The 26,043-nt window shown below is 52.4% G+C and overlaps 1 protein-coding gene across 1 annotated transcript in view; it reads left to right on the plus strand.

Moving 5' to 3' along the window:
* Nucleotides 1-26,043, plus strand: part of STAB1 (stabilin 1) — a 769,578-nt gene that overhangs the window by 521,448 nt on the left and 222,087 nt on the right. Inside the window, exons 42-45 of the mRNA XM_078661896.1 lie at nucleotides 1,332-1,411; nucleotides 10,326-10,451; nucleotides 13,300-13,373; nucleotides 19,359-19,433. Coding sequence (XP_078518022.1) covers nucleotides 1,332-1,411; nucleotides 10,326-10,451; nucleotides 13,300-13,373; nucleotides 19,359-19,433 — 355 coding nt within the window. The remainder of the gene's footprint in view (nucleotides 1-1,331; nucleotides 1,412-10,325; nucleotides 10,452-13,299; nucleotides 13,374-19,358; nucleotides 19,434-26,043) is intronic.

The following is a 26,043-nucleotide window of genomic DNA, read 5'->3' on the forward strand; positions in this document are numbered from 1 at the left end:
TCGATCACCATGGACACGCCTGGACCTCACATCACCATGGACACGCCTGGACCTCGCATCACCATGGACACGCCTGGACCTCGCATCACCATGGACACGCCTGGACCTCGCATCACCATGGACACTCCTGGACCTCGCATCACCATGGACACGCCTGGACCTCGCATCAACACCGACACGACTGGACCTCGCATTACCAGGGACACACCTGGACCTCGCATCACCATGGACACTCCTGGACCTCGCATCACCATGGACACGCCTGGACCTCGCATCACCATGGTCACGCCTGGACCTCGCATCACCATGGACATGCTTGGACCTTGCATCACCATAGACACGCCTGGACCTCGCATCACCATGGACACGCCTGGACCTCGCATCACCATGGACACGCCTGGACCTCGCATCAACACCGACACGACTGGACCTCGCATTACCAGGGACACACCTGGACCTCGCATCACCATGGACACTCCTGGACCTCGCATCACCATGGACACGCCTGGACCTCGCATCACCATGGTCACGCCTGGACCTCGCATCACCATGGACATGCTTGGACCTTGCATCACCATAGACACGCCTGGACCTCGCATCACCATGGACACGCCTGGACCTCGCATCACCATGGACACGCCTGGACCTCGCATCAACACCGACACGACTGGACCTCGCATTACCAGGGACACACCTGGACCTCTACTCTTTGAATCACTAACAAAACTCTCCTCAGATACAGTTTCACAGAACTCATGACATGTATAATAAAAAGACATAGAAAGGAATTTTTTCAAGGACTCTTTTATTCGAGAAACGCTTATCAGCCGCAATAAGAAACATGTTCCTTTCTATACTCCATTTCAAAGATGTCTTCCCATGCAGCATGTCTCCCGTGCAGACACATTCTCTGAGAGGTCAGCGGTCTAGTTGTGCATTAGACCTGTCATGTCCACAGACAGCTCTTGTGGGAGGTTGTCATAGTGTCAGTACATAGTGTGGGCTGATGCTGGACCTGAGCCCTCAATAGGAATCTCCTGGGTAGGTATTGGCCCTCTAGGAGCCAATCAAAATGCGGTGTTTGGTTGCCTGCAGCTGTCTGATTTACTATCATGGTTGCTAAGTCTTGTGTCAATAATGGCAGCAGATGATCACTAACAATGGTGTTTGCAAAATAAAGTATTTATTAAAGGCACCAATGACATGAAAACTGCTCTCTGTTTGGGGTCGTTTGGTGATTGGCCCCAGGAGATCAGGGGAGCTCCGAGCTTTCTTGGGGTCAATCAGGTGATTTGCTTGAGAAGGTCCTGAAGCTCTCACTCTTCTCTCAGTTGTCTTCCAGGACCTGCGGATTCTGAGCCCACGTGTAACTGCTCCGCTGGATACAGAGGGAATGGGACCCACTGCACAGGTGAGCCTGAGTGAAGAGGAGCAAGAGGCGTGAGGCGTGCCTAGGGGTGAGACGGTGCCTAGGGTTGAGACGGTGCCTATGGGTGAGACAGTGCCTAGGGGTATGACAGTGCCTAGGGGTGAGGCAGTGCCTAGGGGTGAGACAGTGCCTATGGGTGAGATGGTGCCTAGGGGTATGACAGTGCCTAGGGGTGAGGCAGTGCCTAGGGGTGAGACAGTGCCTATGGGTGAGATGGTGCCTAGGGGTGAGACAGTGCCTAGGGGTGAGGCAGTGCCTAGGGGTGAGACAGTGCCTATGGGTGAGACGGTGCCTAGGGGTGAGACGGTGCCTAGGGTTGAGACGGTGCCTATGGGTGAGACAGTGCCTAGGGGTATGACAGTGCCTAGGGGTGAGGCAGTGCCTAGGGGTGAGACAGTGCCTATGGGTGAGATGGTGCCTAGGGGTATGACAGTGCCTAGGGGTGAGGCAGTGCCTAGGGGTGAGACAGTGCCTATGGGTGAGATGGTGCCTAGGGGTGAGACAGTGCCTAGGGGTGAGGCAGTGCCTAGGGGTGAGACAGTGCCTATGGGTGAGATGGTGCCTAGGGGTGAGACAGTGCCTAGGGGTGAGGCGTGCCTAGGGGTGAGACAGTGCCTAGGGTTGAGACGGTGCCTATGGGTGAGATGGTGCCTAGGGGTATGACAGTGCCTAGGGGTGAGGCAGTGCCTAGGGGTGAGACAGTGCCTATGGGTGAGATGGTGCCTAGGGGTGAGACAGTGCCTAGGGGTGAGGCAGTGCCTAGGGGTGAGACAGTGCCTATGGGTGAGATGGTGCCTAGGGGTGAGACAGTGCCAAGGGGTGAGACGGTGCCTTGGGGTGAGACGGTGCCTATGGGTGAGATGGTGCCTATGGGTGAGACAGTGCCTAAGGGTGAGACGGTGCCTATGGGTGAGACGGTGCGTATGGGTGAGACAGTGCCTAGGGGTGAGACGGTGCCTATGGGTGAGACGGTGCCTAGGGGTGAGACAGTGCCAAGGGGTGAGACGGTGTCTTGGGGTGAGACGGTGCCTAGGGGTGAGACGATGCCAAGGAGTGAGACAGTGCCAAGGGGTGAGACAGTGCCTAGAGGTATGACAGTGCCTAGGGGTGAGATGGTGCCTAAGGGTGAGACGGTGCCTAAGGGTGAGACGGTGCCTATGGATGAGACGTTGGCTAGGGGTGAGACAGTGCCTAGGGGTGAGACGGTGCCTTGGGGTGAAACGGTGCCTTGGGGTGAGACGGTGCCTAGGGGTGAGACCAAAATGCACTAAATGCACAGTTGATATATATTGTGCATGCATATGTGTATACTGTGGATTATCTGCTTATGATTCATGATACCCAGATGACCCGATTTTGTCTACTATTTTTCTCCCTTGCTTGTGTCCCTCCAGTGTGTTAGTCGGACATCGGCTGGTGTCCCACGTTCATCACACTCTGTGTCGTATTCCTCCTGCATTATTTTTATCAAGATATTAATCTGTCCGGCTAGACATTTCTTAAAAATATAGTTCTATTTAGTCTATATTTATTCCCTGAACATTCCCTCTCTTGTCTAAGGACCACTGTCTTTGATAATAGGGGTTAGACGGTGCCAAGTGGTGAGACAGTGCCTAGGGGTATGACAGTGCAAAGGGGTGAGACAGTGCCTAGGGGTATGACAGTGCCTATGGGTGAGACGGTGCGTAGGGGTGAGACAGTGCCTAGGGGTATGACAGTGCAAAGGGGTGAGACAGTGCCTAGGGGTGAGACGGTGCCTAGGGGTGAGACGGTGCATAGGGGTTAGACGGTGCCAAGGGGTGAGACAGTGCCTAGGGGTATGACAGTGCAAAGGGGTGAGACAGTGCCTAGGGGTATGACAGTGCCTATGGGTGAGACGGTGCGTAGGGGTGAGACAGTGCCTAGGGGTATGACAGTGCAAAGGGGTGAGACAGTGCCTAGGGGTGAGACAGTGCCTAGGGGTGAGACGGTGCCTATGGGTGAGACAGTGCCTTGGGGTGAGACAGTGCCTAGGGGTGAGACGGTGGCTATGGGTGAGACGGTGCCTAGGGGTGAGACAGTGCCTTGGGGTGAGACAGTGCCTAGGGGTGAGACGGTGGCTATGGGTGAGATGGTGCCTAGGGGTGAGACAGTGCCTAGGGGTGAGACAGTGCCTAGGGGTGAGACAGTGCCTAGGGGTGAGACAGTGCCTAGGGGTGAGATGGTGCCTAGGGGTGAGACAGTGCCTAGGGGTGAGACAGTGCCTAGGGGTGAGATGGTGCCTAGGGGTGAGACAGTGCCTTGGGGTGAGACAGTGCCTAGGGGTGAGACAGTGCCTAGGGGTGAGACGGTGGCTATGGGTGAGACGGTGCCTAGGGGTGAGACAGAGCCTAGGGGTGAGATGGTGCCTAGGGGTGAGACGGTGGCTATGGGTGAGACGGTGCCTAGGGGTGAGACAGTGCCTTGGGGTGAGACAGTGCCTAGGGGTGAGACGGTGGCTATGGGTGAGACGGTGCCTAGGGGTGAGACAGTGCCTAGGGGTGAGACAGTGCCTAGGGGTGAGACAGTGCCTAGGGGTGAGACAGTGCTCAAAATATCACCCATTCCACAGGTGAGCCTGAGTGAAGAGGAGCTTTAGGGGTGAGACGGTGCCAAGGGGTGAGACGGTTCCTAGGGGTGAGACGGTGCCTATGGGTGAGACAGTGCCTTGGGGTGAGACAGTGCCTAGGGGTGAGACGGTGGCTATGGGTGAGACAGTGCCTAGGGGTGAGACAGTGCCTTGGGGTGAGACAGTGCCTAGGGGTGAGACGGTGGCTATGGGTGAGACGGTGCCTAGGGGTGAGACAGTGCCTAGGGGTGAGACAGTGCCTAGGGGTGAGACAGTGCCTAGGGGTGAGACGGTGGCTATGGGTGAGACGGTGCCTAAGGGTGAGACAGTGCCTTGGGGTGAGACAGTGCCTAGGGGTGAGACGGTGGCTATGGGTGAGACGGTGCCTAGGGGTGAGACAGTGCCTAGGGGTGAGACAGTGCCTAGGGGTGAGACAGTGCCTAGGGGTGAGACAGTGCTCAAAATACCACCCATTCCACAGGTGAGCCTGAGTGAAGAGGAGCTTTAGGGGTGAGACGGTGCCAAGGGCTGAGACGGTTCCTAGGGGTGAGACGGTGCCTATGGGTGAGACAGTGCCTTGGGGTGAGACAGTGCCTAGGGGTGAGACGGTGGCTATGGGTGAGACGGTGCCTAGGGGTGAGACAGTGCCTAGGGGTGAGACAGTGCTCAAAATACCACCCATTCCACAGGTGAGCCTGAGTGAAGAGGAGCTATAGGGGTGAGACGGTTCCTAGGGGTGAGACAGTTCCTTGGGGTGAGACAGTGCTCTGAATACCACCCACTGCACAGGTGACCTTCAGTGAAGAGGAGCCGTAGGGGTGAGACAGTGCTTAGAAAGTATACCCTCTTCATGCCTCAACTTGAACTGATTTATCTGTGCATTTACCTATTTTAACAAACATTATTCACTCCAGTGTGGCTCACCGGTGCAGCGAGCGGTAGTTTACTGCATCTTAAACTATCCTCTATCCCAGTGCAGGTGAATAGAAGAATGAAATGCTCCTTCACGTCGTCGATCAATGTCCCCAGAAGTTGGATTTATGTAAGGTGTCATCACCACTCACCCTATTGTCAAGATCCAGGACTCAACTTTTGTCTCCTTGGCCCCTGGGGCAGGTCTTCGCTTGTGCCCAGTCTCATCGCCCTCAGTTGGTAGACATTCAAAGAGATGCCCTGCAGCACGCCTGCCACCTCACTGCAGCGTCCAGTCATTGGGTCTGGATCCCCTCCAGCCACTCCCTCTCCAGCCAATCCCCTCCAGCCATTCCCCCAGCCATACCCCCAACCATTCCCCCAACCATTCCCCCAACCATTCCCCCCAGCCATTCCCCCCAGCCATTCCCCCAACCATTCCCCCCAGCCATTCCCCCCAGCCATTCCCCCAACCATTCCCCCCAGCCATTCCTCCCAGCCATTCCCCCAGCTATACCCCCAACTATTCCCCCAGCCATTCCCCCAGCCATTCCACCAGCCATACCCCCAGCCATTCTCCCCAGTCTTTGTCCCCAGCCATTACCCCAGCCATACCCCCCAACCATACCCCCCAACCATTCCTCCCAGCCATTCCCCCAGCTATACCCCCAACTATTCCCCCAGCCATTCCCCCAGCCATTCCACCAGCCATACCCCCAGCCATTCCCCCAGTCTTTGTCCCCAGCCATTACCCCAGCCATACCCTCCAACCATACCCCCCAACCATTCCTCCCAGCCATTCCCCCAGCTATAGCCCAACTATTCCCCCAGCCATTCCCCCAGCCATACCCTCATCCATTCCCACCAGTCTTTGTCTCCAGCCATTCCCCCAGCCATACCCCCAACGATTCCCCCAACCATTCCCCCACCTATTCCTCCCAGCCATTCCCCCAGCTATACCCCAACCATTCCCCCAGCCATTCCTCCCAGCCATTCCCCCAGCTATACCCCCAACTATTCCCCCAGTCCTTCCCCCAGCCATTCCCCCAGCTATACCCCCAACTATTCCCCCAGTCCTTCCCCCAGCCATTCCCCCAGCTATACCCCCAACTATTCCCCCAGTCATTCCCCCAGCCATTCCCCCAGCCATACCCCCATCCATTCCCCCCAGTCTTTGTCCCCAGCCATTCCCCCAGCCATACCCCCCAACCATACCCTCAACCATTCCTCCCAGCCATTCCCCCAGCTATACCCCCCTCACTATTCCCCCCCCAGCCATTCCCCCAGCCATTCCCCACAGCCATTCTCCCAGCCATTCCCCCAGCCATACCCCCAACCATTCCCCCAGCCATTCCCCCAGCCATTCCCCCATCCATTCCCCCAGCCATACCCCCCAGCATTCCACCCCAGCCATACCCCCAACTATTCCCCCAGTCCTTCCCCCAGCCATTCCCCCAGCCATACCCCCATCCATTCACCCCAGTCTTTGTCCCCAGCCATTCCCCCAGCCATACCCCCCAACCATACCCTCAACCATTCCTCCCAGCCATTCCCCCAGCTATACCCCCCTCACTATTCCCCCCCGCCATTCCCCCAGCCATTCCCCACAGCCATTCCCCCAGCCATTCCCCCAGCCATACCCCCCAGCATTCCACCCCAGCCATTCCCCCAGCCATACCCCCCAGCCATTCCCTCAGCCATACCCCCCAGCCATTACACCCCAGCATTCCCCCAGTCATTTCCCCCCTGGCCATTTCCCCCCAGCCAGTCCCCCCTAGCCAATGCACCCCAGCCATTGCCCCCCAGCCAATCCTCCCACGCCAATGCCTCCCAGCAAATGCCCATCAGCCAATGCCCTCCAGCCAATCCCCTCGCAGCCAATCCCACCCAGCCAATCCTTGCCCTAAAATGGGCTGGGTGCTCACACTGCCTGTTGGACAACATCCATATTCCAATATTCTAGAGGAGGCAGCCTGGAACTTCTAGTGGTGGTTGTCGGACCCCGGCCTGAACATAGGCAGACCGTTCTCCTTACCTCAACCAGAGCCCACAGTAGTCTTAGATGCATTATTCACGGATAGAGCTGGCAATCAGGGAGAGATGGAAATCAGGGACCTTTGTCCACAGCAGAACAGAGGCACCTGCTTGAACCACGCACCATTTAGTTCCTTCCGAAGACCTTCCTCAATCCTTAAAATGGGGCCTGATTCAGGCCGTGAGAGGAACACTACCGCCATATGGTAAGCAACAAGCAGAAGGGTCCATGGTCCTGGACCCTGTGCCAAGAGGCGCCCGACTCTGGAACTGGCGAGACTCAAAGAAGGTCCCCCTGGTGGTCAACCATTCGTCAGGTGCGCTGAAGGCCGTAGCGAACGAGCCCAGCAGACCATCAGGGGGACCATGGATTGCGAAGATCACTGAAGGTGCCTTAGCTTGGTGGGGTCAGCCCAGTCTGGATCTTTTCAGCACCACATAGAACTAACAGTGAAATACCTGCCCCTAGTTCGGAGGAAGATTAGACTGGACCAGGCTCAAGTCAATCTGGTAGCCCCAGATTGGGCCAGAACGGAATGTTTCTCTGATTTCCTGTGCCGGATCGTTTGCCCTCTGGTCCTGTTTGCTCTAGGGGAGCACCTCCAGCCTTAGCGAGATGGCATGGCCTCCACCCCAATCCTGACAACCTGCACCTCCATGCATGGCGATTGACCAGCGCCAACTCAGTAGTCAGATGTGCTCGTGAAGGTGGTGGATGTTTTGGTGGGTAGGTGCCCATCTACAAGTTTACTCTCTCCAGCCAAAATTGGCTCAAAACCTCCAAGCTTTCCACACTGCTGGTGGCTTCGGCATGCGGTGGAATGTAGCCACCGATAGTGAGCCATAGCTCTGCAGTCTTTTATGAGTCGTTGCTCCAAGGCTACTATCCCCTCATGTAGCCTGGCGTCATCAAAGGGCATGTCTAGTTGCGAAGTTTGAATGCCCGTGGAAGCCCTGCTGATGGGGCATCCAAGAGTGACATTGAGTGACAACACTGGTGCCCAGAGCCTGTGAAACAAAATCTGTAGTGTCGAGCCCAGCATGAAAAATGTACTTCACATCCTGGCCATTCTGTACCATTTGGGCAAAGACCTCCCAGAATTCCTTGGTCAAAGCGGGGAAAATCTGACTTGGCATGTCCCTGACTTGGCATGAGTGGTTGAATTCAAGAGTCATTCAGCGACGAAAGTACTGTGCTAATTAAACAGGAGACTCTCTTTTATTCCTAAATTCTCTGTCCCTCATAGAGCCTGAATGCACGACTTTCCGCAGCAGGATACTTCGCAGGAATGTCAGATCTTGCAGCACAGGGCTGTGTCATTGCGCAATAGGATGATTCACCAGCAGAGCCGTGCATGGTGCTCCTCCCCCCACCTCAGCACCTTGAGACCCTCTTCGAGTGAGTAGCTGCGCTTTATAAACCATTGATTGATTGAAGGATTGGACCCGGAACCCATGAGGGAGTCATTCATGGCATCATTGAACGGCAGTAAGGGCTCCGAAGTTGATGGACCGGGCTGCAGAATCTTCATTAGAAGGTTAGCCTTAGTTTCCACTGTACGCAACTCTAAATCTAACACGTTGTGGCTCTGTCTATTACCACGACAAACAAGGCAAGTTCCACCGTGAGGAGCTCTAAGGGCTAGTTCAGTTCCGTGACTGGTGCAGCCTCGAAGCCACTGGCATCTTGGAGCTCACGCTAGAAGCCAGCACGTGTTTAATGAGGTGGGGGTCAGGCATCTCCTCTTGTTCCTTGTGGGGAGCATGCTGCAAGCCTTGAATTGCATCAGAGTTAGACCCAAGGAGGGCTTCCATCCTCCAGAAGTACTGTCTGCAAGCCCAGGAGCAGGAGGACAGCCATCCTGGCCCCCGCGGCCGTGCCATGGTCATTGGCCGGCACAACATGGGATTCTCCCTGCCCGATGTCGGCTCTCGAGCTGCAGCCAGAACATGCTCTGAGACTGGGGCTGATATGGAAAGAGGGGGAGCCTGTGGCAAGGGGATCAGGGCAGGACGACTGAGGTCGAGGTAGGTCTGTCTAGGCTCCAGAATCTGGAAGACTGATGGATATATGCGGCCTGAAGTCATGCTTTAAGTATCCCGGAACTATCTTAAAGAGTAGCAGTGTAGCCTCCTTGAAGGTCGCAATCTTTTGCGGTGTTGACGATGGACCAGGAATTTTGGCTCTGGAACCAGATTGTGATCCAAGTTGGATGTTGAAGATGGAGTTGGCTGCTTTGTACGCGAGTTGTGAAACCTCACCTTGAAGCCGGAGACATACGCAAGACTTTTTATGTTCTCCTTGTCACCTTTCTTTTCTTTCTTTGCCCTCGTCCTGGACTTACCCAAGGATTGGCCACAGGAACGGGATTGACCCTTCTACTTGAACCTGGACCAATCTTGGGGACGATTCACAGAACTAATCTGAGATAAAATCCTAAACTTACTACTTTTGCTATTCACAGAAGGCATTTAGTAGTAGTAAAGTTAGGACTCCTAAATTTACTACAACTAAACTGAGACAAAATCCTAACTTTACAACCTTAGGTATTCACAAAAGGAATATAGTAGTAGTCAAGTTAGGTAGTGCCTTTTGTTAATACCGAAAGTCGTAAAGTTAGGATTTTGTTTCAGTTTTGGAGTAGTAAAGTTAGGAATCCTAACTTTACTACTACTAAATGCCTTTTGTGGATTACCGAAAGTCATAAAGTTAGGATTTTATCTCAGATTAGTGCTGTGAATCTGCCCCCTTGTGTCTATGTTCAGCTGCACAGACTGGCCTCGCACTCTCGACTGCATACGTAGCATCAATGATCCTTTGACACAGGACTTGGAATCACCTTTGATGCGAGACACCAAAGGCAGACGTCATGCGGGTCTTTGACATCGGCTTTCAACCAGTGTAAATCGGTTTTAACCGTTGTCTTGGGGGAGTGAATTCTCTGGAGAGAAACTCACATCAGCACGCAGGGGTGACGCCTGCATGTGCGTCTGTGTCATCACGTACACAGGCAGGGCAGAGGTGTGACGGAGGATAGTGGTGCCACCTGTTGGTGTGTAAGAGCTCTTGCAATAGAGGTCCTGGATTCAGTGTGGGAGAAAGTCACAAGGTGAGGAATCCAGATTTAGAAGTATCCATCAACACGTGTCTTTCCCTCAATGTTGTGTCACTGCGGTCCTATGAGGTTAACTGTTTTATCATCAACAGCTCTCTAGCATGGATACTTTATAACAGTGTATATAATGGGACATTGCATTTGGGAATTACAAAGATTTTTAATGCATCACTAACATTTGTGTCAGTGCCCCCATCAGTTGCCACAGTCACGTGTTGATTTCCCTTTGTGTTTTCTTGTATTACAGAGTTCGATCCATGCAGTCCTATTAACAGCGGCTGCTCCGCGAACGCAAACTGCACGCGAGTGGCCGTGGGCGAGCGGATCTGCACGTGCCGGGAGGGCTACTCCGGAGACGGGATCCTGTGCCTCGGTGAGTCCTTTCCTTTACTGGTGAGAGACTTCATAGTGATCTAAGTTGATGACCTCACAAGGGTTAAACCTCGTCCCATCCTTACCTGGCAGGAGGGCTTCCTTCATCTTTGGGTTCACGGGCGTCTTGGGGTCAATGCTAGGAGCACGTTCACCCGTTGGGGCCTCGACAGCAGAGCTATTCCTCTCGTGATAGTAACCCTGGAGTGACCTCGGTCAGCCAGGACTGGCCTCATGCTGCCCGTAGACCAGGGACAATATAGTGGACGCTGCCCTTGGAAGGAACCCGTGGTGATGAGTTGTGGTCCAAAGCTTCACGCTGCTGCCTAGAAGTGTAGGATGTTCCACCTCTTACATATGTAGGTGCCCGTATGCGGTCCCTAGGTGCCAGCTATGGTGTAGATAGCGCCTCAGCATGCAGGGGCATTAGAGCTAGTAACAGCACTCAGAGGCTCACCGGAACTAACCTGTCCCTGTTGAGTCCCTGTTTGACTCAGGCAAACCGTTCTCGTCATCTCAAGGTAAGAATGAGCTCTGCGTCCAACAGCAACAACAGTTGGAAGAACACTTACATGCAGATGTCACCCAGGTCTTCAGGCCAGAATCCAGGCCTCTCATGCTATGGATTATCTCTGGGCCTATGGAATGAAGGCTGCATAAAACACTTGGGAGCCTTTTGCTTCCGACGATATTGGTGGATGGGATACAAGTCCCAGTAGGCAGAAGAGAGCCATTCCTACTTCTTCGAGAGGAGAAGGTGAGCGTTGAAGCCCCCCTCATCAGCCAGGCTAGCTTGAATCCAGTGGCAAAGTGAGCAAGGGACCCACGTCTGGGATACCCTTCCCACATAGGGTGAACAGCAAAACACAAGGAGATGATGGGCGGAGCGCTGAAACTTTTTAAACTCTCACCCCCAGGGTATTATCACAAAACCGGTCCAAGGATGCTTGTTTCTAGTCCAGGGAAGACATGGCTTGGCAGTTCGGGCTGGACTGTTCCCATGAGGCACAGGGTCTGACTGATTTGCATATAGCCATGTCTGAACTGGGGTGGCAGAGTGGGCTAAAGAACGGTGATGGATTAAACCCAGATCTTTTTGACTGGGTGTGAGTGTTTGATTGATTCAGATTCTCCGTCCATCACCACCCCCTTTTGTACCGCTTTTGGCCGCCATAAGTGTGGCAGGGTATGCTCAGACGTGAGTCCCTTGCTCACTTTGCCACTGGATTCAAGCAAGCTGGGCTGAAGACGGCTGGAATGCCAGAAACCGGTCCTCGGAAGCTTGTTTCCGGTCCAGGGAAGACATGGCTTGGCAGTTCGGGCTGGACTGTTCCCCTGAGGCACAGGGTCAGACTGATTTGCATATGGGGTGGCAGAGTGGTCTAAAGAACGGTGATGGATTTAACCCAGATCTGCGACTGGGGGTGAGTGTCTGAAAAGTTTCAGCGGTCCGTCCATCATTTCCTTGTGTTTGCTTTGTTCGCCCTAAGTTGGCAGGGTATGCCCAGACGTGCGTCCCTTGCTCACTTTGCCACTGGATTCAACATAGCCTGGCTGATGAGGGGTGTTACCCAGAAACCGGTCCTCGGAAGCTTGTTTCCGGTCGAGGGAGGACCTGGCCTGGCAGTTCGGGATGGACTGTTCCCATGAGGCACAGGGTCAGGACTGATTTGCATATAGCTGTGTCTGAACTGGGGAGGTGGAGTGAGTTAGAGAATGATGATGGATTCAACCCAGATTTGTGACTGGGGGTGTGTGTCTGAAAAGTGTCAGCGCTCCGTCCATCATCTCCTTGTGTTTGCCTAAGGGGAAAGCACAACACAGGCCCAGCTCTACTAGCATTGGCCTGTTGCTGCTGTCATTCTCTGCACTTGCGCTCTAGTAAGGCTGCCTTGTTTAATGCACAGTCTACCACCAGGGTGCAGAGGTCAAGGTGCAGAGGTCATTGTGCACAGTCTAGCACCATAGTGCAGAGGTCAGAGTGCACTGTCTCCCACCATGGTGCAGAGGTCAGAGTGCACCGGCTAGCACCATAGTGCAGAGGTCAGAGTGCACGGTCTACCACCATGGTGCAGAGGTCAGAGTGCACCGGCTAGCACCATAGTGCAGAGGTCAGAGTGCACTGTCTACCACCATGGTGCAGAGGTCAGAGTGCACAGGCTAGCACCATAGTGCAGAGGTCAGAGTGCACAGTCTAGCACTGTGGTGCAGAGGTCAGAGTGCACCGTCTACCACTAGGGTGCAGAGGTCAGAGTGCACCGTCTACCACCAGGGTGCAGAGGTCAGAGTGCACAGGCTAGCACCATAGTGCAGAGGTCAGAGTGCACAGTCTAGCTTAGGATTTGTACTAGCAGCTTACCCTAACAGCGCACATTCGATTACTAGACAAACACAGAAGGGTCCCACACACTGGATATGCGCTGAACACTGCCGCACGCATGCAATGCGTCTTTTTTGTGTGTTGGGAAATGACATTTCTCCTTGTTTACACTTGCCTTAAGAAGGAGTTCATTTTTGATGCAAAGGGCAGTTTGACTATCTTAGTAGAACAGGCTTTACATCAAAACCCACAGATGTTGATGCTGATTTCCTCCCTCCCCTATGTGACACAAATCAGCGCGGAGCAATTGTTACATTGAGAAAAGGGCAACTTTCCAGTAAAAACTCCTTCTGCACAGCAGGGGCCCTATTTTCAGTGCTGGAAGTCAATGCAGGACTCTGCTTTGTGTTGCATCGCTGCGCACTGGCGGCCCATAGCCAGTCTTGGCCTAAGGGTGTCCCCGGGAGGTCCTTATGCAGCTTTTATACATGTACTGAGCGCAGACTGAATGAACCCCTTTTCTTCTCAGAAATCGATGGCTGCCAGGAGGGCAACGGAGGCTGCCACGCTTATGCGGAATGCACCAAAACGGGGCCAAACCTGGTAAGTAAAGGAAATGGTCAATTTGTTGCATACACTTGAGGTGATTGATGTAGATACTAAGCCTGGGCGGAGAACTCCGCACCTCTTGCGGAGTGTGCAGAGTTTTCTGCACTCTGCGTTACGCGGAGTTCCAAAAAGCTCTGCTCCGCACAGCGGAGCAGGGTTTTTTTTCCTCGCTCACGCTATTCAACATCAAGTTGGTGACCGCGAGCGAGGAAACTCCACCTCCTAGTGTGATTTTTCCCCGTTCGCGATCATCAACTTCAAGTTGGCGAGCGTGGAAAATCAACCGCCCGGCGATATTTCTCAACACAGGCGGTTAGCTTTCTCATTGCGAGTGGTCGCGTATGCTCACGATCGCTGGCATTGAGAAACCATCCTTCATGTCCTCAGAATTTGAATACGGATGATTGAGGAGTGCCTGGCCACTACTCAGAAGTGGGTCTGTTGAGGATGCCTTCGGAGTACACCACGGAGTACTTAGAACCAGCTTCAGGACACCATCTCAGCAGCGCTCAGCAGCGTGCTCAGATGCAGACCTGTGGGTCATATCTGAGAAGCGCATAGTCGTGTGCTCAGAGCTGCCTGTGAGTGACATGGACCATGTGCTGAGATGCAGGCCGACAATGTTACCTAGTGCTCAGAAGAGGGCCTGCTAGACCTGTCTGAGGAACACATGTACGGTGCTTGGATGCAGGCCTATGAACATCTTAAGAGCTCATGTCAGGTGTGTCAAGAACATGATTCAGAAAAGGGGGTGGTGATGGACAGAGCATCTGAATTAAACAGAACACTCATACCCAGTCAAAAGATCAGGGCTTGATCCATCACCGTTTTTCAGCTCACTGCACCATCCCAGCTCAGAACCTGGCTATATGCAAATTAGTCTGACCCTGGCCCAGTGCATCATGGGAACAGGGCAGACCAAACTACCAAGCCAATTCTTTACTGGACAGGAAACAAGCTTCCGGGGACCGGTTTCTGGCATTACAGCCGTCTTTGGCCCGGCTTGCTTGAATCCTGATGGTGCAATGAGCAAGGGACTCATGTCTGAGCATACCCTGCCACTCCTATAGTGGCCAAAACGATTCAGAAAAGGGGGTGGTGATGGACAGAGCATCTGAGTTAAACAGAACACTCATACCCAGTCAAAAGATCAGGGCTTGATCCATCACCGTTTTTTAGCTCACTGCACCATCCCAGCTCAAAACCTGGCTATATGCAAATTAGTCTGACCCTGGCCCAGTGCATCATGGGAACAGGGCAGACCAAACTACCAAGCCAATTCTTTACTGGACAGGAAACAAGCTTCCGGGGACCGTTTTCTTGCATTACAGCCGTCTTCGGCCCGGCTTGCTTGAATCCTGATGGTGCAGTGAGCAAGGGACTCATGTCTGAGCATACCCTGCCCCTCCTATAGTGGCCAAAACGATTCAGAAAAGGGGGTGGTGATGGACAGAGCATCTGAGTTGAACAGAACACCACAAGTGTGGAAGAGTATGCTCAGATGTGAGTCCCTTGCTCACTGCACCATCAGGATTCAAGCAAGCTGGGCCGAAGACGGCTGTAATGCCAGAAACCGGTCCCCGGAAGCTTGTTTCCTTTCCAGTAAAGAATTGGCTTGGTAGTTTGGTCTGCCCTGTTCCCATGATGCACTGGGCCAGGGTCAGACTAATTTGCATGTAGCCAGGTTCTGAACTGGGATGGTGCAGTGAGCTAAAAAACGGTGATGGATCAAGCCCTGATCTTTTGACTGGGTAGGAGTGTTCTGCTTAATTCAGATACTCTGTCCATCACCACCCCCTTTTGAATCGTTTTGGCCACCACAAGTGTGGAAGGGTATGCTCAGATGTGAGTCCCTTGCTCACTGCACCATCAGGATTCAAGCAAGCCGGGCCGAAGACGGCTGTAATGCCAGAAACCGGTCCCCAGAAGCTTGTTTCCTTTCCAGTAAAGAACTGGCTTGGTAGTTTGGTCTGCCCTGATCCCATGATGCACTGGGCCAGGGTCAGACTAATTTGCATGTAGCCAGGTTCTGAACTGGGATGGTGCAGTGAGCTAAAAAACGGTGATGGATCAAGCCCTGATCTTTTGACTGGGTAGGAGTGTTCTGCTTAATTCAGATACTCTGTCCATCACCACCCCCTTTTGAATTGTTTTGGCCACCACAAGTGTGGAAGGGTATGCTCAGATGTGAGTCCCTTGCTCACTGCACCATCAGGATTCAAGCAAGCCGGGGCGAAGATGGCTGTAATGCCAGAAACCGGTCCCCGGAAGCATGTTTCCTTTCCAGTAAAGAATTGGCTTGGTAGTTTGGTCTGCCCTGTTCCCATGATGCACTGGGCCAGGGTCAGACTAATTTGCATGTAGCCAGGTTCTGAACTGGGATGGTGCAGTGAGCTAAAAAACGGTGATGGATCAAGCCCTGATCTTTTGACTGGGTAGGAGTGTTCTGCTTAATTCAGATACTCTGTCCATCACCACCCCCTTTTGAATCGTTTTGGCCACCACAAGTGTGGAAGGGTATGCTCAGATGTGAGTCCCTTGCTCACTGCACCATCAGGATTCAAGCAAGCCGGGCCGAAGACGGCTGTAATGCCAGAAACCGGTCCCCGGAAGCTTGTTTCCTTTCCAGTAAAGAATTGGCTTGGTAGTTTGGTCTGCACTGTTCCCATGATGCACTGGGCCAGGGTCAGACTAATTTGCATGTAGCCAGGTTCTGAACTGGGATGGTGCAGTGAGCCAAAAATCGGTGATGGATCAAGCCCTGATCTTTTGACTGGGTAGGAGTGTTCTGCTTAATTCAGATACTCTGTCCATTACCACCCCCTTTTGAATCGTTTTGGCCACCACAAGTGTGGAAGGGTATGCTCAGATGTGAGTCCCTTGCTCACTGCACCATCAGGATTCAAGCAAGCCGAGCCGAAGACGGCTGTAATGCCAGAAACCGGTCCCCGGAAGCTTGTTTCCTTTCCAGTAAAGAATGGGCTTGGTAGTTTGGTCTGCCCTGTTCCCATGATGCACTGGGCCAGGGTCAGACTAATTTGCATGTAGCCTGGTTCTGAACTGGGATGGTGCAGTGAGCTAAAAAACGGTGATGGATCAAGCCCTGATCTTTTGACTGGGTAGGAGTGTACTGCTTAATTCAGATACTCTGTCCATCACCACCCCCTTTTGAATCGTTTTGGCCACCTCAAGTTTGGAAGGGTATGCTCAGATGTGAGTCCCTTGCTCACTGCACCATCAGGATTCAAGCAAGCCGGGCCGAAGATGGCTGTAATGCCAGAAACCGGTCCCCGGAAGCTTGTTTCCTTTCCAGTAAAGAATTGGCTTGGTAGTTTGGTCTGCCCTGTTCCCATGATGCACTGGGCCAGGGTCAGACTAATTTGCATGTAGCCAGGTTCTGAACTGGGATGGTGCAGTGAGCTAAAAAAACGGTGATGGATCAAGCCCTGATCTTTTGACTGGGTAGGAGTGTTCTGCTTAATTCAGATACTCTGTCCATCACCACCCCCTTTTGAATCGTTTTGGCCACCAAAAGTGTGGAAGGGTATGCTCAGATGTGAGTCCCTTGCTCACTGCACCATCAGGATTCAAGCAAGCCGGGCCGAAGACGGCTGTAATGCCAGAAACCAGTCCCCTGAAGCTTGTTTCCTTTCCAGTAAAGAATTGGCTTGGTAGTTTGGTCTGCCCTGTTCCCATGATGCACTGGGCCAGGGTCAGACTAATTTGCATGTAGCCAGGTTCTGAACTGGGATGGTGCAGTGAGCTAAAAAACGGTGATGGATCAAGCCCTGATCTTTTGACTGGGTAGGAGTGTTCTGCTTAATTCAGATACTCTGTCCATCACCACCCCCTTTTGAATCGTTTTGGCCACCAAAAGTGTGGAAGGGTATGCTCAGATGTGAGTCCCTTGCTCACTGCACCATCAGGATTCAAGCAAGCCGAGCCGAAGACGGCTGTAATGCCAGAAACCGGTCCCCGGAAGCTTGTTTCCTTTCCAGTAAAGAATGGGCTTGGTAGTTTGGTCTGCCCTGTTCCCATGATGCACTGGGCCAGGGTCAGACTAATTTGCATGTAGCCAGGTTCTGAACTGGGATGGTGCAGTGAGCTAAAAAACGGTGATGGATCAAGCCCTGATCTTTTGACTGGGTAGGAGTGTACTGCTTAATTCAGATACTCTGTCCATCACCACCCCCTTTTGAATCGTTTTGGCCACCTCAAGTTTGGAAGGGTATGCTCAGATGTGAGTCCCTTGCTCACTGCACCATCAGGATTCAAGCAAGCCGGGCCGAAGATGGCTGTAATGCCAGAAACCGGTCCCCGGAAGCTTGTTTCCTTTCCAGTAAAGAATTGGCTTGGTAGTTTGGTCTGCCCTGTTCCCATGATGCACTGGGCCAGGGTCAGACTAATTTGCATGTAGCCAGGTTCTGAACTGGGATGGTGCAGTGAGCTAAAAAAACGGTGATGGATCAAGCCCTGATCTTTTGACTGGGTAGGAGTGTTCTGCTTAATTCAGATACTCTGTCCATCACCACCCCCTTTTGAATCGTTTTGGCCACCAAAAGTGTGGAAGGGTATGCTCAGATGTGAGTCCCTTGCTCACTGCACCATCAGGATTCAAGCAAGCCGGGCCGAAGACGGCTGTAATGCCAGAAACCAGTCCCCTGAAGCTTGTTTCCTTTCCAGTAAAGAATTGGCTTGGTAGTTTGGTCTGCCCTGTTCCCATGATGCACTGGGCCAGGGTCAGACTAATTTGCATGTAGCCAGGTTCTGAACTGGGATGGTGCAGTGAGCTAAAAAACGGTGATGGATCAAGCCCTGATCTTTTGACTGGGTAGGAGTGTTCTGCTTAATTCAGATACTCTGTCCATCACCACCCCCTTTTGAATAGGTGTGTGAAGAAGGCCTGAAGGGAAGTCAGAGGAGCACATGGCTGTGTGAGCTCCAAAGGAGGCCTGTTGTGATGTCGGAGGAGCACATGGCTTCATGATCCCTGGAGGAGGTTTGTATTATGACTGAGGAGCACGTGGCCGTGAGAGCTCTAGAATTGTCCTGTTGTGAATACTGGGGAGCACAAGGCTGTGTGAGCTCTAGAAGTGTTCTGTTGTGATGTCTGAGGATGAAATTGCCATTTGCACTCTAGAAGTGTCCTGTTGTGATGTCTGGGGTGTACATGGGTGTGCTAGCTCTAGAAGTGTCCTGTTGGGATGTCTGGGGTGTACATGGGTGTGCTAGCTCTTGAAGTGTCCTGTTGTGATGTCTGGGGTGTACATGGGTGTGCCAGCTCTAGAAGTGGCCTGTTGTGATGTCTGGGGTGTACATGGGTGTGCTAGCTCTAGAAGTGTCCTGTTGTGATGTCTGAGGATGAAATTGCCATGTGCGCTCTTGAAGTGTCCTGTTGTGATGTCTGGGGTGTACATGGGTGTGCTAGCTCTAGAAGTGTCCTGTTATGATGTCTGGGGTGTACATGGGTGTGCTAGCTCTAGAAGTGTTCCGTTGTGATGTCTGAGGATGAAATTGCCATGTGCGCTCTAGGAGTGTCCTGTTGTGATGTCTGGGGTGTACATGGGTGTCCTAGCTCTAGAAGTGTCCTGTTGTGATGTCTGGGGAGCCCATGCCTGTGTGTGCTCTAGAGGAGGCCCTTGGGGTGGAACTAAGGATCACATGACTGTGCTCCAGAGTCGGCCTGGGGTGATGTATGAAGATCATATGACCCTGCGGTCAGGCACATGCATCTACTATAGTGTGGGTGATCGGGCAGACATATCCTTGATTGCTCATGTGCTCTTTAGTGTGTGTACTCTCAGAGATAGTGTCTGTCAACGTGCTTGGACAGACACATTTGTTTGTTTTGTATGTGTTGCTGTATTATGCTATGTTTTGCCGTCTACAGTTATGTTATTCTGTGGTTTGGTAAGTAAAGTTCTGTTCTCTTCCACCTCTGGCTCTGTGTCTAACCCTGCTCCTTTCCGCCCCCTACAGGTGGCGTGTAACTGTCTCCCAGGCTACGGTGGTGACGGGCGCCAGAGCTGCGAGCCCATCAATCCGTGCAAAGAGGTTTGGCTCAAGGCTTTAGTTCTCTTATCATTTGAGTGTCTTAAAAGACAGTACTTCCAGCTGTGCAATCTGTGTGTTGCCTTATATATGATGCTCTGATCCATCAATTGTTGGTCGTTTTTCAACTTTATTTATATTCAGCATTGATTGATCGCTTGATAAAAGTACAATCACCCGCCAACTATCTGGGTAGGCCGCTACCTCTGAAATGCAATGTTTGATTATGGAACATTTCCATGCCATGATTGCGCCCTTTGAGGTAATTGGGCTGCTGTCTCATTGTTCCCACAGGAGGCTATGGGGCACTGTGTGTTTCTGCCCACAGGAGTTTGTGGGTAGCTGTCTCATTGATTCACTCGCTCTCTCTCTGTCTTTGTGCCACCTTCCTATGTCTGTTCACACGCTCTCTCTCTGTCACTTTTTGTGCCGCCTTCCTGTGTCTGTTCACTCACTCTCTCTCTGTCACTTTTTGTACCGCCTTCCTGTGTCTGTTCACACGCTCTCTCTCTGTCACTTTTTGTGCCGCCTTCCTGTGTCTGTTCACTTGTTCTCTCTCTCTGACTTTGTGCCGCTTCCTGTGTCTGTTCATTCGCTCTCTATCTGTCTTTGTGCCGCCTTCGTGTGTCTGTTCACTCGCTCTCTCTCTGTCACTCTTTGTGCCGCCTTCCTATGTCTGTTCACTCGCTCTCACTCTCTTTGTGCCACCTTCCTGTGTCTGTTCACTTGTTCTCTCTCTCAGACTTTGTGCTGCTTCCTGTGTCTGTTCACTCGCTCTCTCTCTGTCTTTGTGCCGCCTTCCTGTGTCTGTTCACTCGCTCTCACTCTCTTTGTGCCGCCTTCATGTGTCTGTTCACTTGTTCTCTCTCTCAGACTTTGTGCCGCTTCATGTGTCTGTTCACTCGCTCTCTCTCTGTCTTTGTGCCGCCTTCGTGTTTCTGTTCACTCTCTCTCTCTCTGTCACTCCTTGTGCCGCCTTCCTGTGTCTGTTCACTCGCTCTCACTCTCTTTGTGCCGCCTTCCTGTGTCTGTTCACTTGTTCTCTATCTCAGGATTTGTGCCGCTTCCTGTGTCTGTTCACTTGCTCTTCCTCTGTCTTTGTGCTGCCTTCCTGTGCCTGTTCACTCACTCACTCTCTGTCTTTGTGCCACCTTCCTGTGTCTGTTCACTCGCTCTCTCTCTGTCTTTGTGCCACCTTCCTATGTCTGTTCACACGGTCTCTCTCTGTCCCTTTTTGTGCCGCCTTCTTGTGTCTGTTCACTTGTTCTCTCTCTCAGACTTTGTGCCGCTTCCTGTGTCTGTTCACTCGCTCTCTCTCTGTCTTTGTGCCGCCTTCGTGTGTCTGTTCACTCGCTCGCTCTCTGTCACTCTTTGTGCCGCCTTCCTGTGTCTGTTCACTCGCTCTCACTCTCTTTGTGCCGCCTTCCTGTGTCTGTTCACTTGTTCTCTCTCTCAGGCTTTGTGCCGCTTCCTGTGTCTGTTCACTCGCTCTCTCTGTCTTTGTGCCGCCTTCGTGTGTCTGTTCACTCGCTCTCTCTCTGTCACTCTTTGTGCCGCCTTCCTGTGTCTGTTCACTCGCTCTCACTCTCTTTGTGCCACCTTCCTGTGTCTTTTCACTTGTTCTCTATCTCAGGCTTTGTGCCGCTTCCTGTGTCTGTTCACTTGCTCTCTCTCTGTCTTTGTGCCGCCTTCCTGTGCCTGTTCACTCGCTCAATCTCTGTCTTTGTGCCACCTTCCTGTGTCTATTCACACGCTCTCTCACTGTCACTTTTTGTGCCGCCTTCCTGTGTCTGTTCACTCGCTCTCACTCTGTCTTTGTGCCGCCTTCGTGTGTCTGTTCACTCGCTCGCTCTCTGTCACTCTTTGTGCCGCCTTCCTGTGTCTGCTCACTCGCTCTCACTCTCTTTGTGCCGCCTTCCTGTGTCTGTTCACTTGTTCTCTCTCTCAGGCTTTGTGCCGCTTCCTGTGTCTGTTCACTCGCTCTCTCTCTGTCTTTGTGCCGCCTTCGTGTGTCTGTTCACTCGCTCTCTCTCTGTCACTCTTTGTGCTGCCTTCCTGTGTCTGTTCACTCGCTCTCACTCTCTTTGTGCCGCCTTCCTGTGTCTGTTCACTTGTTCTCTATCTCAGGCTTTGTGCCGCTTCCTGTGTCTGTTCACTTGCTCTCTCTCTGTCTTTGTGCCGCCTTCCTGTGCCTGTTCACTCGCTCACTCTCTGTCTTTGTGCCACCTTCCTGTGTCTATTCACACGCTCTCTCTCTGTCACTTTTTGTGCTGCCTTCCTGTGTCTGTTCACTTGTTCTCGATCTCAGACTTTGTGCCGCTTTCCTGTGTCTGTTCACTCTCTCTCTCTCTTAGTCTTTGTGCCGCTTTCCTGTGTCTGTTCACTCTCTCTCTCTTAGTCTTTGCGCCGCCTTCCTCTGTCTGTTCACTCACTCTCACTGTCTTTGTGCCGCCTTCCTGTGTCTGTTTACTCGATCTCTCTCTGTCTTTGTGCCACTTTCCTCTGTCTGTTTACTCGCTCTCTCTGTCTTTGTGCAACCTTCCTGTGTCTGTTCACTCGCTCTCTCTTTGTCACTCTTTGTGCCACCTTCCTATGTCTGTGCACTCGCTCTCTCTCTGTCACTCTTTGTGCCGCCTTCCTATGTCTGTGCACTCGCTCTCTCTCTGTCACTCTTTGTGCCGCCTTCCTGTGTCTGTTCACTTGCTCTCTCTCTCTTTGTGCCACCGTCCTGTGTCTGTTCACTTGTTCTCTCTCTCAGTCTTTGTGCTGCCTTCCTGCATCTGTTCACTCACTCTCACTCTGTCACTCTTTGTGCCGCCTTCCTGTGTCTGTTCACTCATTCTCTCAGTCTTTGTGCCACCTTCCTGTGTCTGTTCATTCTCTCTCACTCTCTTTGTGCCGCCTTCCTGTGTCTGTTCACTCGCTCTCTCTCTCTCTCACTCTTTGTGCCGCCTTCCTGTGTCTGTTCCCTCGCTCTCTCTCTGTCTTTTTACAGCCCTTCTGTGTCTGTTAACTAGCTCTCTCTCTGTCACTCTTTGTGCTGCCTTCCTGTGTCTGTTCACTTGCGCTCTCTCTCTCTCTTTGTGCCGCCTTCCTGTATCTGTTTTCTCGCTCTCTCTCTCAATCTTTGTGCCGCCTTCCTCTATATGTTCTCTCACTCTCTCTCTCTTTCTTTGTGCCGCCTTCCTGTATCTGTTCTCTCGCTCTCTCTCTCAGTCTTTGTGCCGTCTTACTGTGTCTGTTCACTTGCTCTCGCTCTCTTTGTGCCGCCTTCCTGTGTCTGTTCACTTGTTCTCTCTCTCAGTCTTTGTGCAGCCTTCCTGTATCTGTTCTCTCACTCTCTCTCTCAGTCTTTGTGCCGTCTTCCTGTGTCTGTTCACTCTGTTCACTTGCTCTCGCTCTCTTCGTGCCTTCTTCCTGTGTCTGTTCTCTCTCTCTCTCAGTCTTTGTGCTGCCTTCCTGTGTCTATTCACTCACTCTCTCAGTATTTGTGCCGCCTTCCTGTGTCTGTTCACTCGGTCTCACTCTCTTTGTGCCGCCTTCCTGTATCTGTTCTCTCTCTCTCTCTCTCTGTCTTTGTGCCGCCTTCCTGTGTCTGTTCACTCGCTCTCACTCTCTTTGTGCCGCCTTCCTGTGTCTGTTCACTCGCTCTCACTCTCTTTGTGCTGCCTTCCTGTGTCTGTTCACTCGATCTCACTCTCTGTGTGCCGCCTTCCTGTGACTGTTTACTCTTTCTCTCTCTCTCACTCGTTGTGCTGCCTTCCTGTGTCTATTCACTCTCTCTCTGTCTTTGTGCCGCTTTGCTGTGTCTGTTCACTTGCTCTCACTCTCTTTGTGCCGCCTTCCTGTGTCTGTTCACTCCCTCTCTCTTTGTGCCGCCTTCCTGTGACTGTTTACTCTCTCTCTCACTAGTTGTGCTGCCTTCCTGTGTCTATTCACTCATTCTCTCAGTCTTTGTGCAACCTTCCTGTGTCTGTTCACCCTCTCTCTATCTTTGTGCCGCCTTCCTGTGTCTGTTCACTTGTTCTATCTCTCAGTCTTTGTGCCGCTTCCTGTGTCTGTTCACTCGCTCTCTGTCTTTGTGCCACCTTCCTGTGTCTGTTCACTTGCTCTCTCTCTGTCTTTGTGCCACCTTTCTGTGTCTGTTCACTCGCTCTCTCTCTGTCACTCTTTGTGCCGCCTTCCTGAGTCTGTTCACTCGCTCTCTCTCTGTCACTCTTTGTGCCGCATTCCTGTGTCTGTTCACTCGCTCTCACTCTCTGTGTGCCGCCTTCCTGTGTCTGTTCACTCCCTCTCACTCTCTTTGTGCCGCCTTTCTGTGACTGTTTACTCTCTCTCTCTCTCTCTCGTTGTGCTGCCTTCCTGTGTCTATTCACTCTCTCTCTGTCTTCGTGCCGCCTTCCTGTGTCTATTCGCTTGTTCTATCTCTCAGTCTTTGTGCCGCTTCCTGTGTCTGTTCACTCGCTCACTCTCTGTCTTTGTTCCGCCTTCCTGTTTCTGTTCACTCGCTGTCTCTCTGTCTTTGTGCCGCCTTTGTGTGTCTGTTCAAACGCTCTCTCTCTATCACTCTTTGTGCCGCCTTCTTGTGTCTGTTCACTCACTCTCTCTCTATCACTCTTTGTGCTGCCAATCCTGTGTCTGTTCCCTCGCTCTCTCTGTGTCTTTGTACTGCCTTCCTGTTTCTGTTCACTCGCTCTCTCTCTATCACTCTTTGTGCCGCCTTCCTGTGTCTGTTCACTCACTCTCTCTCTATCACTCTTTGTGCCGCCTTCCTGTGTCTGTTCATTCTCTCTCTATCACTCTTTGTGCCGCCTTCCTGTTTCTGTTCACTCGCTCTCTCTCGGTCTTTGTGCCGCCTTCCTGTGTCTGTTCACTCGCTCTCTCTATCTTTGTACCACCTTCCTGTGCCTGTTCATTCGCTCTCTCTCTCTTTGTGCCGCTTCCTGTGTCTGTTCACTCGCTCTCTCTCTGTCTTTGTGCCGCTTCCTGTGTCTGTTCACTCTCTCTCTCTCTTAGTCTTTGCGCCGCCTTCCTCTGTCTGTTCACTCACTCTCACTCTCTTTGTGCCGCCTTCCTGTGTCTGTTTACTCGATCTCTCTCTGTCTTTGTGCCACTTTCCTCTGTCTGTTTACTCGCTCTCTCTGTCTTTGTGCAACCTTCCTGTGTCTGTTCACTCGCTCTCTCTTTGTCACTCTTTGTGCCGCCTTCCTATGTCTGTGCACTCGCTCTCTCTCTGTCACTCTTTGTGCCGCCTTCCTATGTCTGTGCACTCGCTCTCTCTCTGTCACTCTTTGTGCCGCCTTCCTGTGTCTGTTCACTTGCTCTCTCTCTCTTTGTGCCACCGTCCTGTGTCTGTTCACTTGTTCTCTCTCTCAGTCTTTGTGCTGCCTTCCTGCATCTGTTCACTCACTCTCACGCTGTCACTCTTTGTGCCGCCTTCCTGTGTCTGTTCACTCATTCTCTCAGTCTTTGTGCCGCCTTCCTGTGTCTGTTCATTCTCTCTCACTCTCTTTGTGCCGCCTTCCTGTGTCTGTTCACTCGCTCTCTCTCTCTCTCACTCTTTGTGCCGCCTTCCTGTGTCTGTTCCCTCGCTCTCTCTCTGTCTTTGTACTGCCTTCCTGTGTCTGTTAACTAGCTCTCTCTCTGTCACTCTTTGTGCTGTCTTCCTGTGTCTGTTCACTTGCGCTCTCTCTCTCTCTTTGTGCCGCCTTCCTGTATCTGTTGTCGCGCTCTCTCTCTCAGTCTTTGTGCCACCTTCCTCTATATGTTCTCTCACTCTCTCTCTCTTTCTTTGTGCCGCCTTCCTGTATCTGTTCTCTCGCTCTCTCTCTCAGTCTTTGTGCCGTCTTCCTGTGTCTGTTCACTTGCTCTCGCTCCCTTTGTGCCGCCTTCCTGTGTCTGTTCACTTGTTCTCTCTCTCAGTCTTTGTGCAGCCTTCCTGTATCTGTTCTCTCACTCTCTCTCTCAGTCTTTGTGCCGTCTTCCTGTGTCTGTTCACTCTGTTCACTTGCTCTCGCTCTCTTCGTGCCTCCTTCCTGTGTCTGTTCTCTCTCTCTCTCAGTCTTTGTGCTGCCTTCCTGTGTCTATTCACTCACTCTCTCAGTATTTGTGCCTCCTTCCTGTGTCTGTTCACTCGGTCTCACTCTCTTTGTGCCGCCTTCCTGTATCTGTTCTCTCTCTCTCTCTCTGTCTTTGTGCCGCCTTCCTGTGTCTGTTCACTCGCTCTCACTCTCTTTGTGCCGCCTTCCTGTGTCTGTTCACTCGCTCTCACTCTCTTTGTGCTGCCTTCCTGTGTCTGTTCACTCGATCTCACTCTCTGTGTGCCGCCTTCCTGTGACTGTTTACTCTTTCTCTCTCTCTCACTCGTTGTGCTGCCTTCCTGTGTCTATTCACTCTCTCTCTGTCTTTGTGCCGCTTTGCTGTGTCTGTTCACTTGCTCTCACTCTCTTTGTGCCACCTTCCTGTGTCTGTTCACTCCCTCTCTCTTTGTGCCGCCTTCCTGTGACTGTTTACTCTCTCTCTCACTAGTTGTGCTGCCTTCCTGTGTCTATTCACTCATTCTCTCAGTCTTTGTGCAACCTTCCTGTGTCTGTTCACCCTCTCTCTATCTTTG

The sequence above is a fragment of the Lissotriton helveticus genome, chromosome 9, assembly GCF_964261635.1.
Source record: "Lissotriton helveticus chromosome 9, aLisHel1.1, whole genome shotgun sequence".
NCBI classification, from domain to species: Eukaryota; Metazoa; Chordata; class Amphibia; order Caudata; family Salamandridae; genus Lissotriton; species Lissotriton helveticus.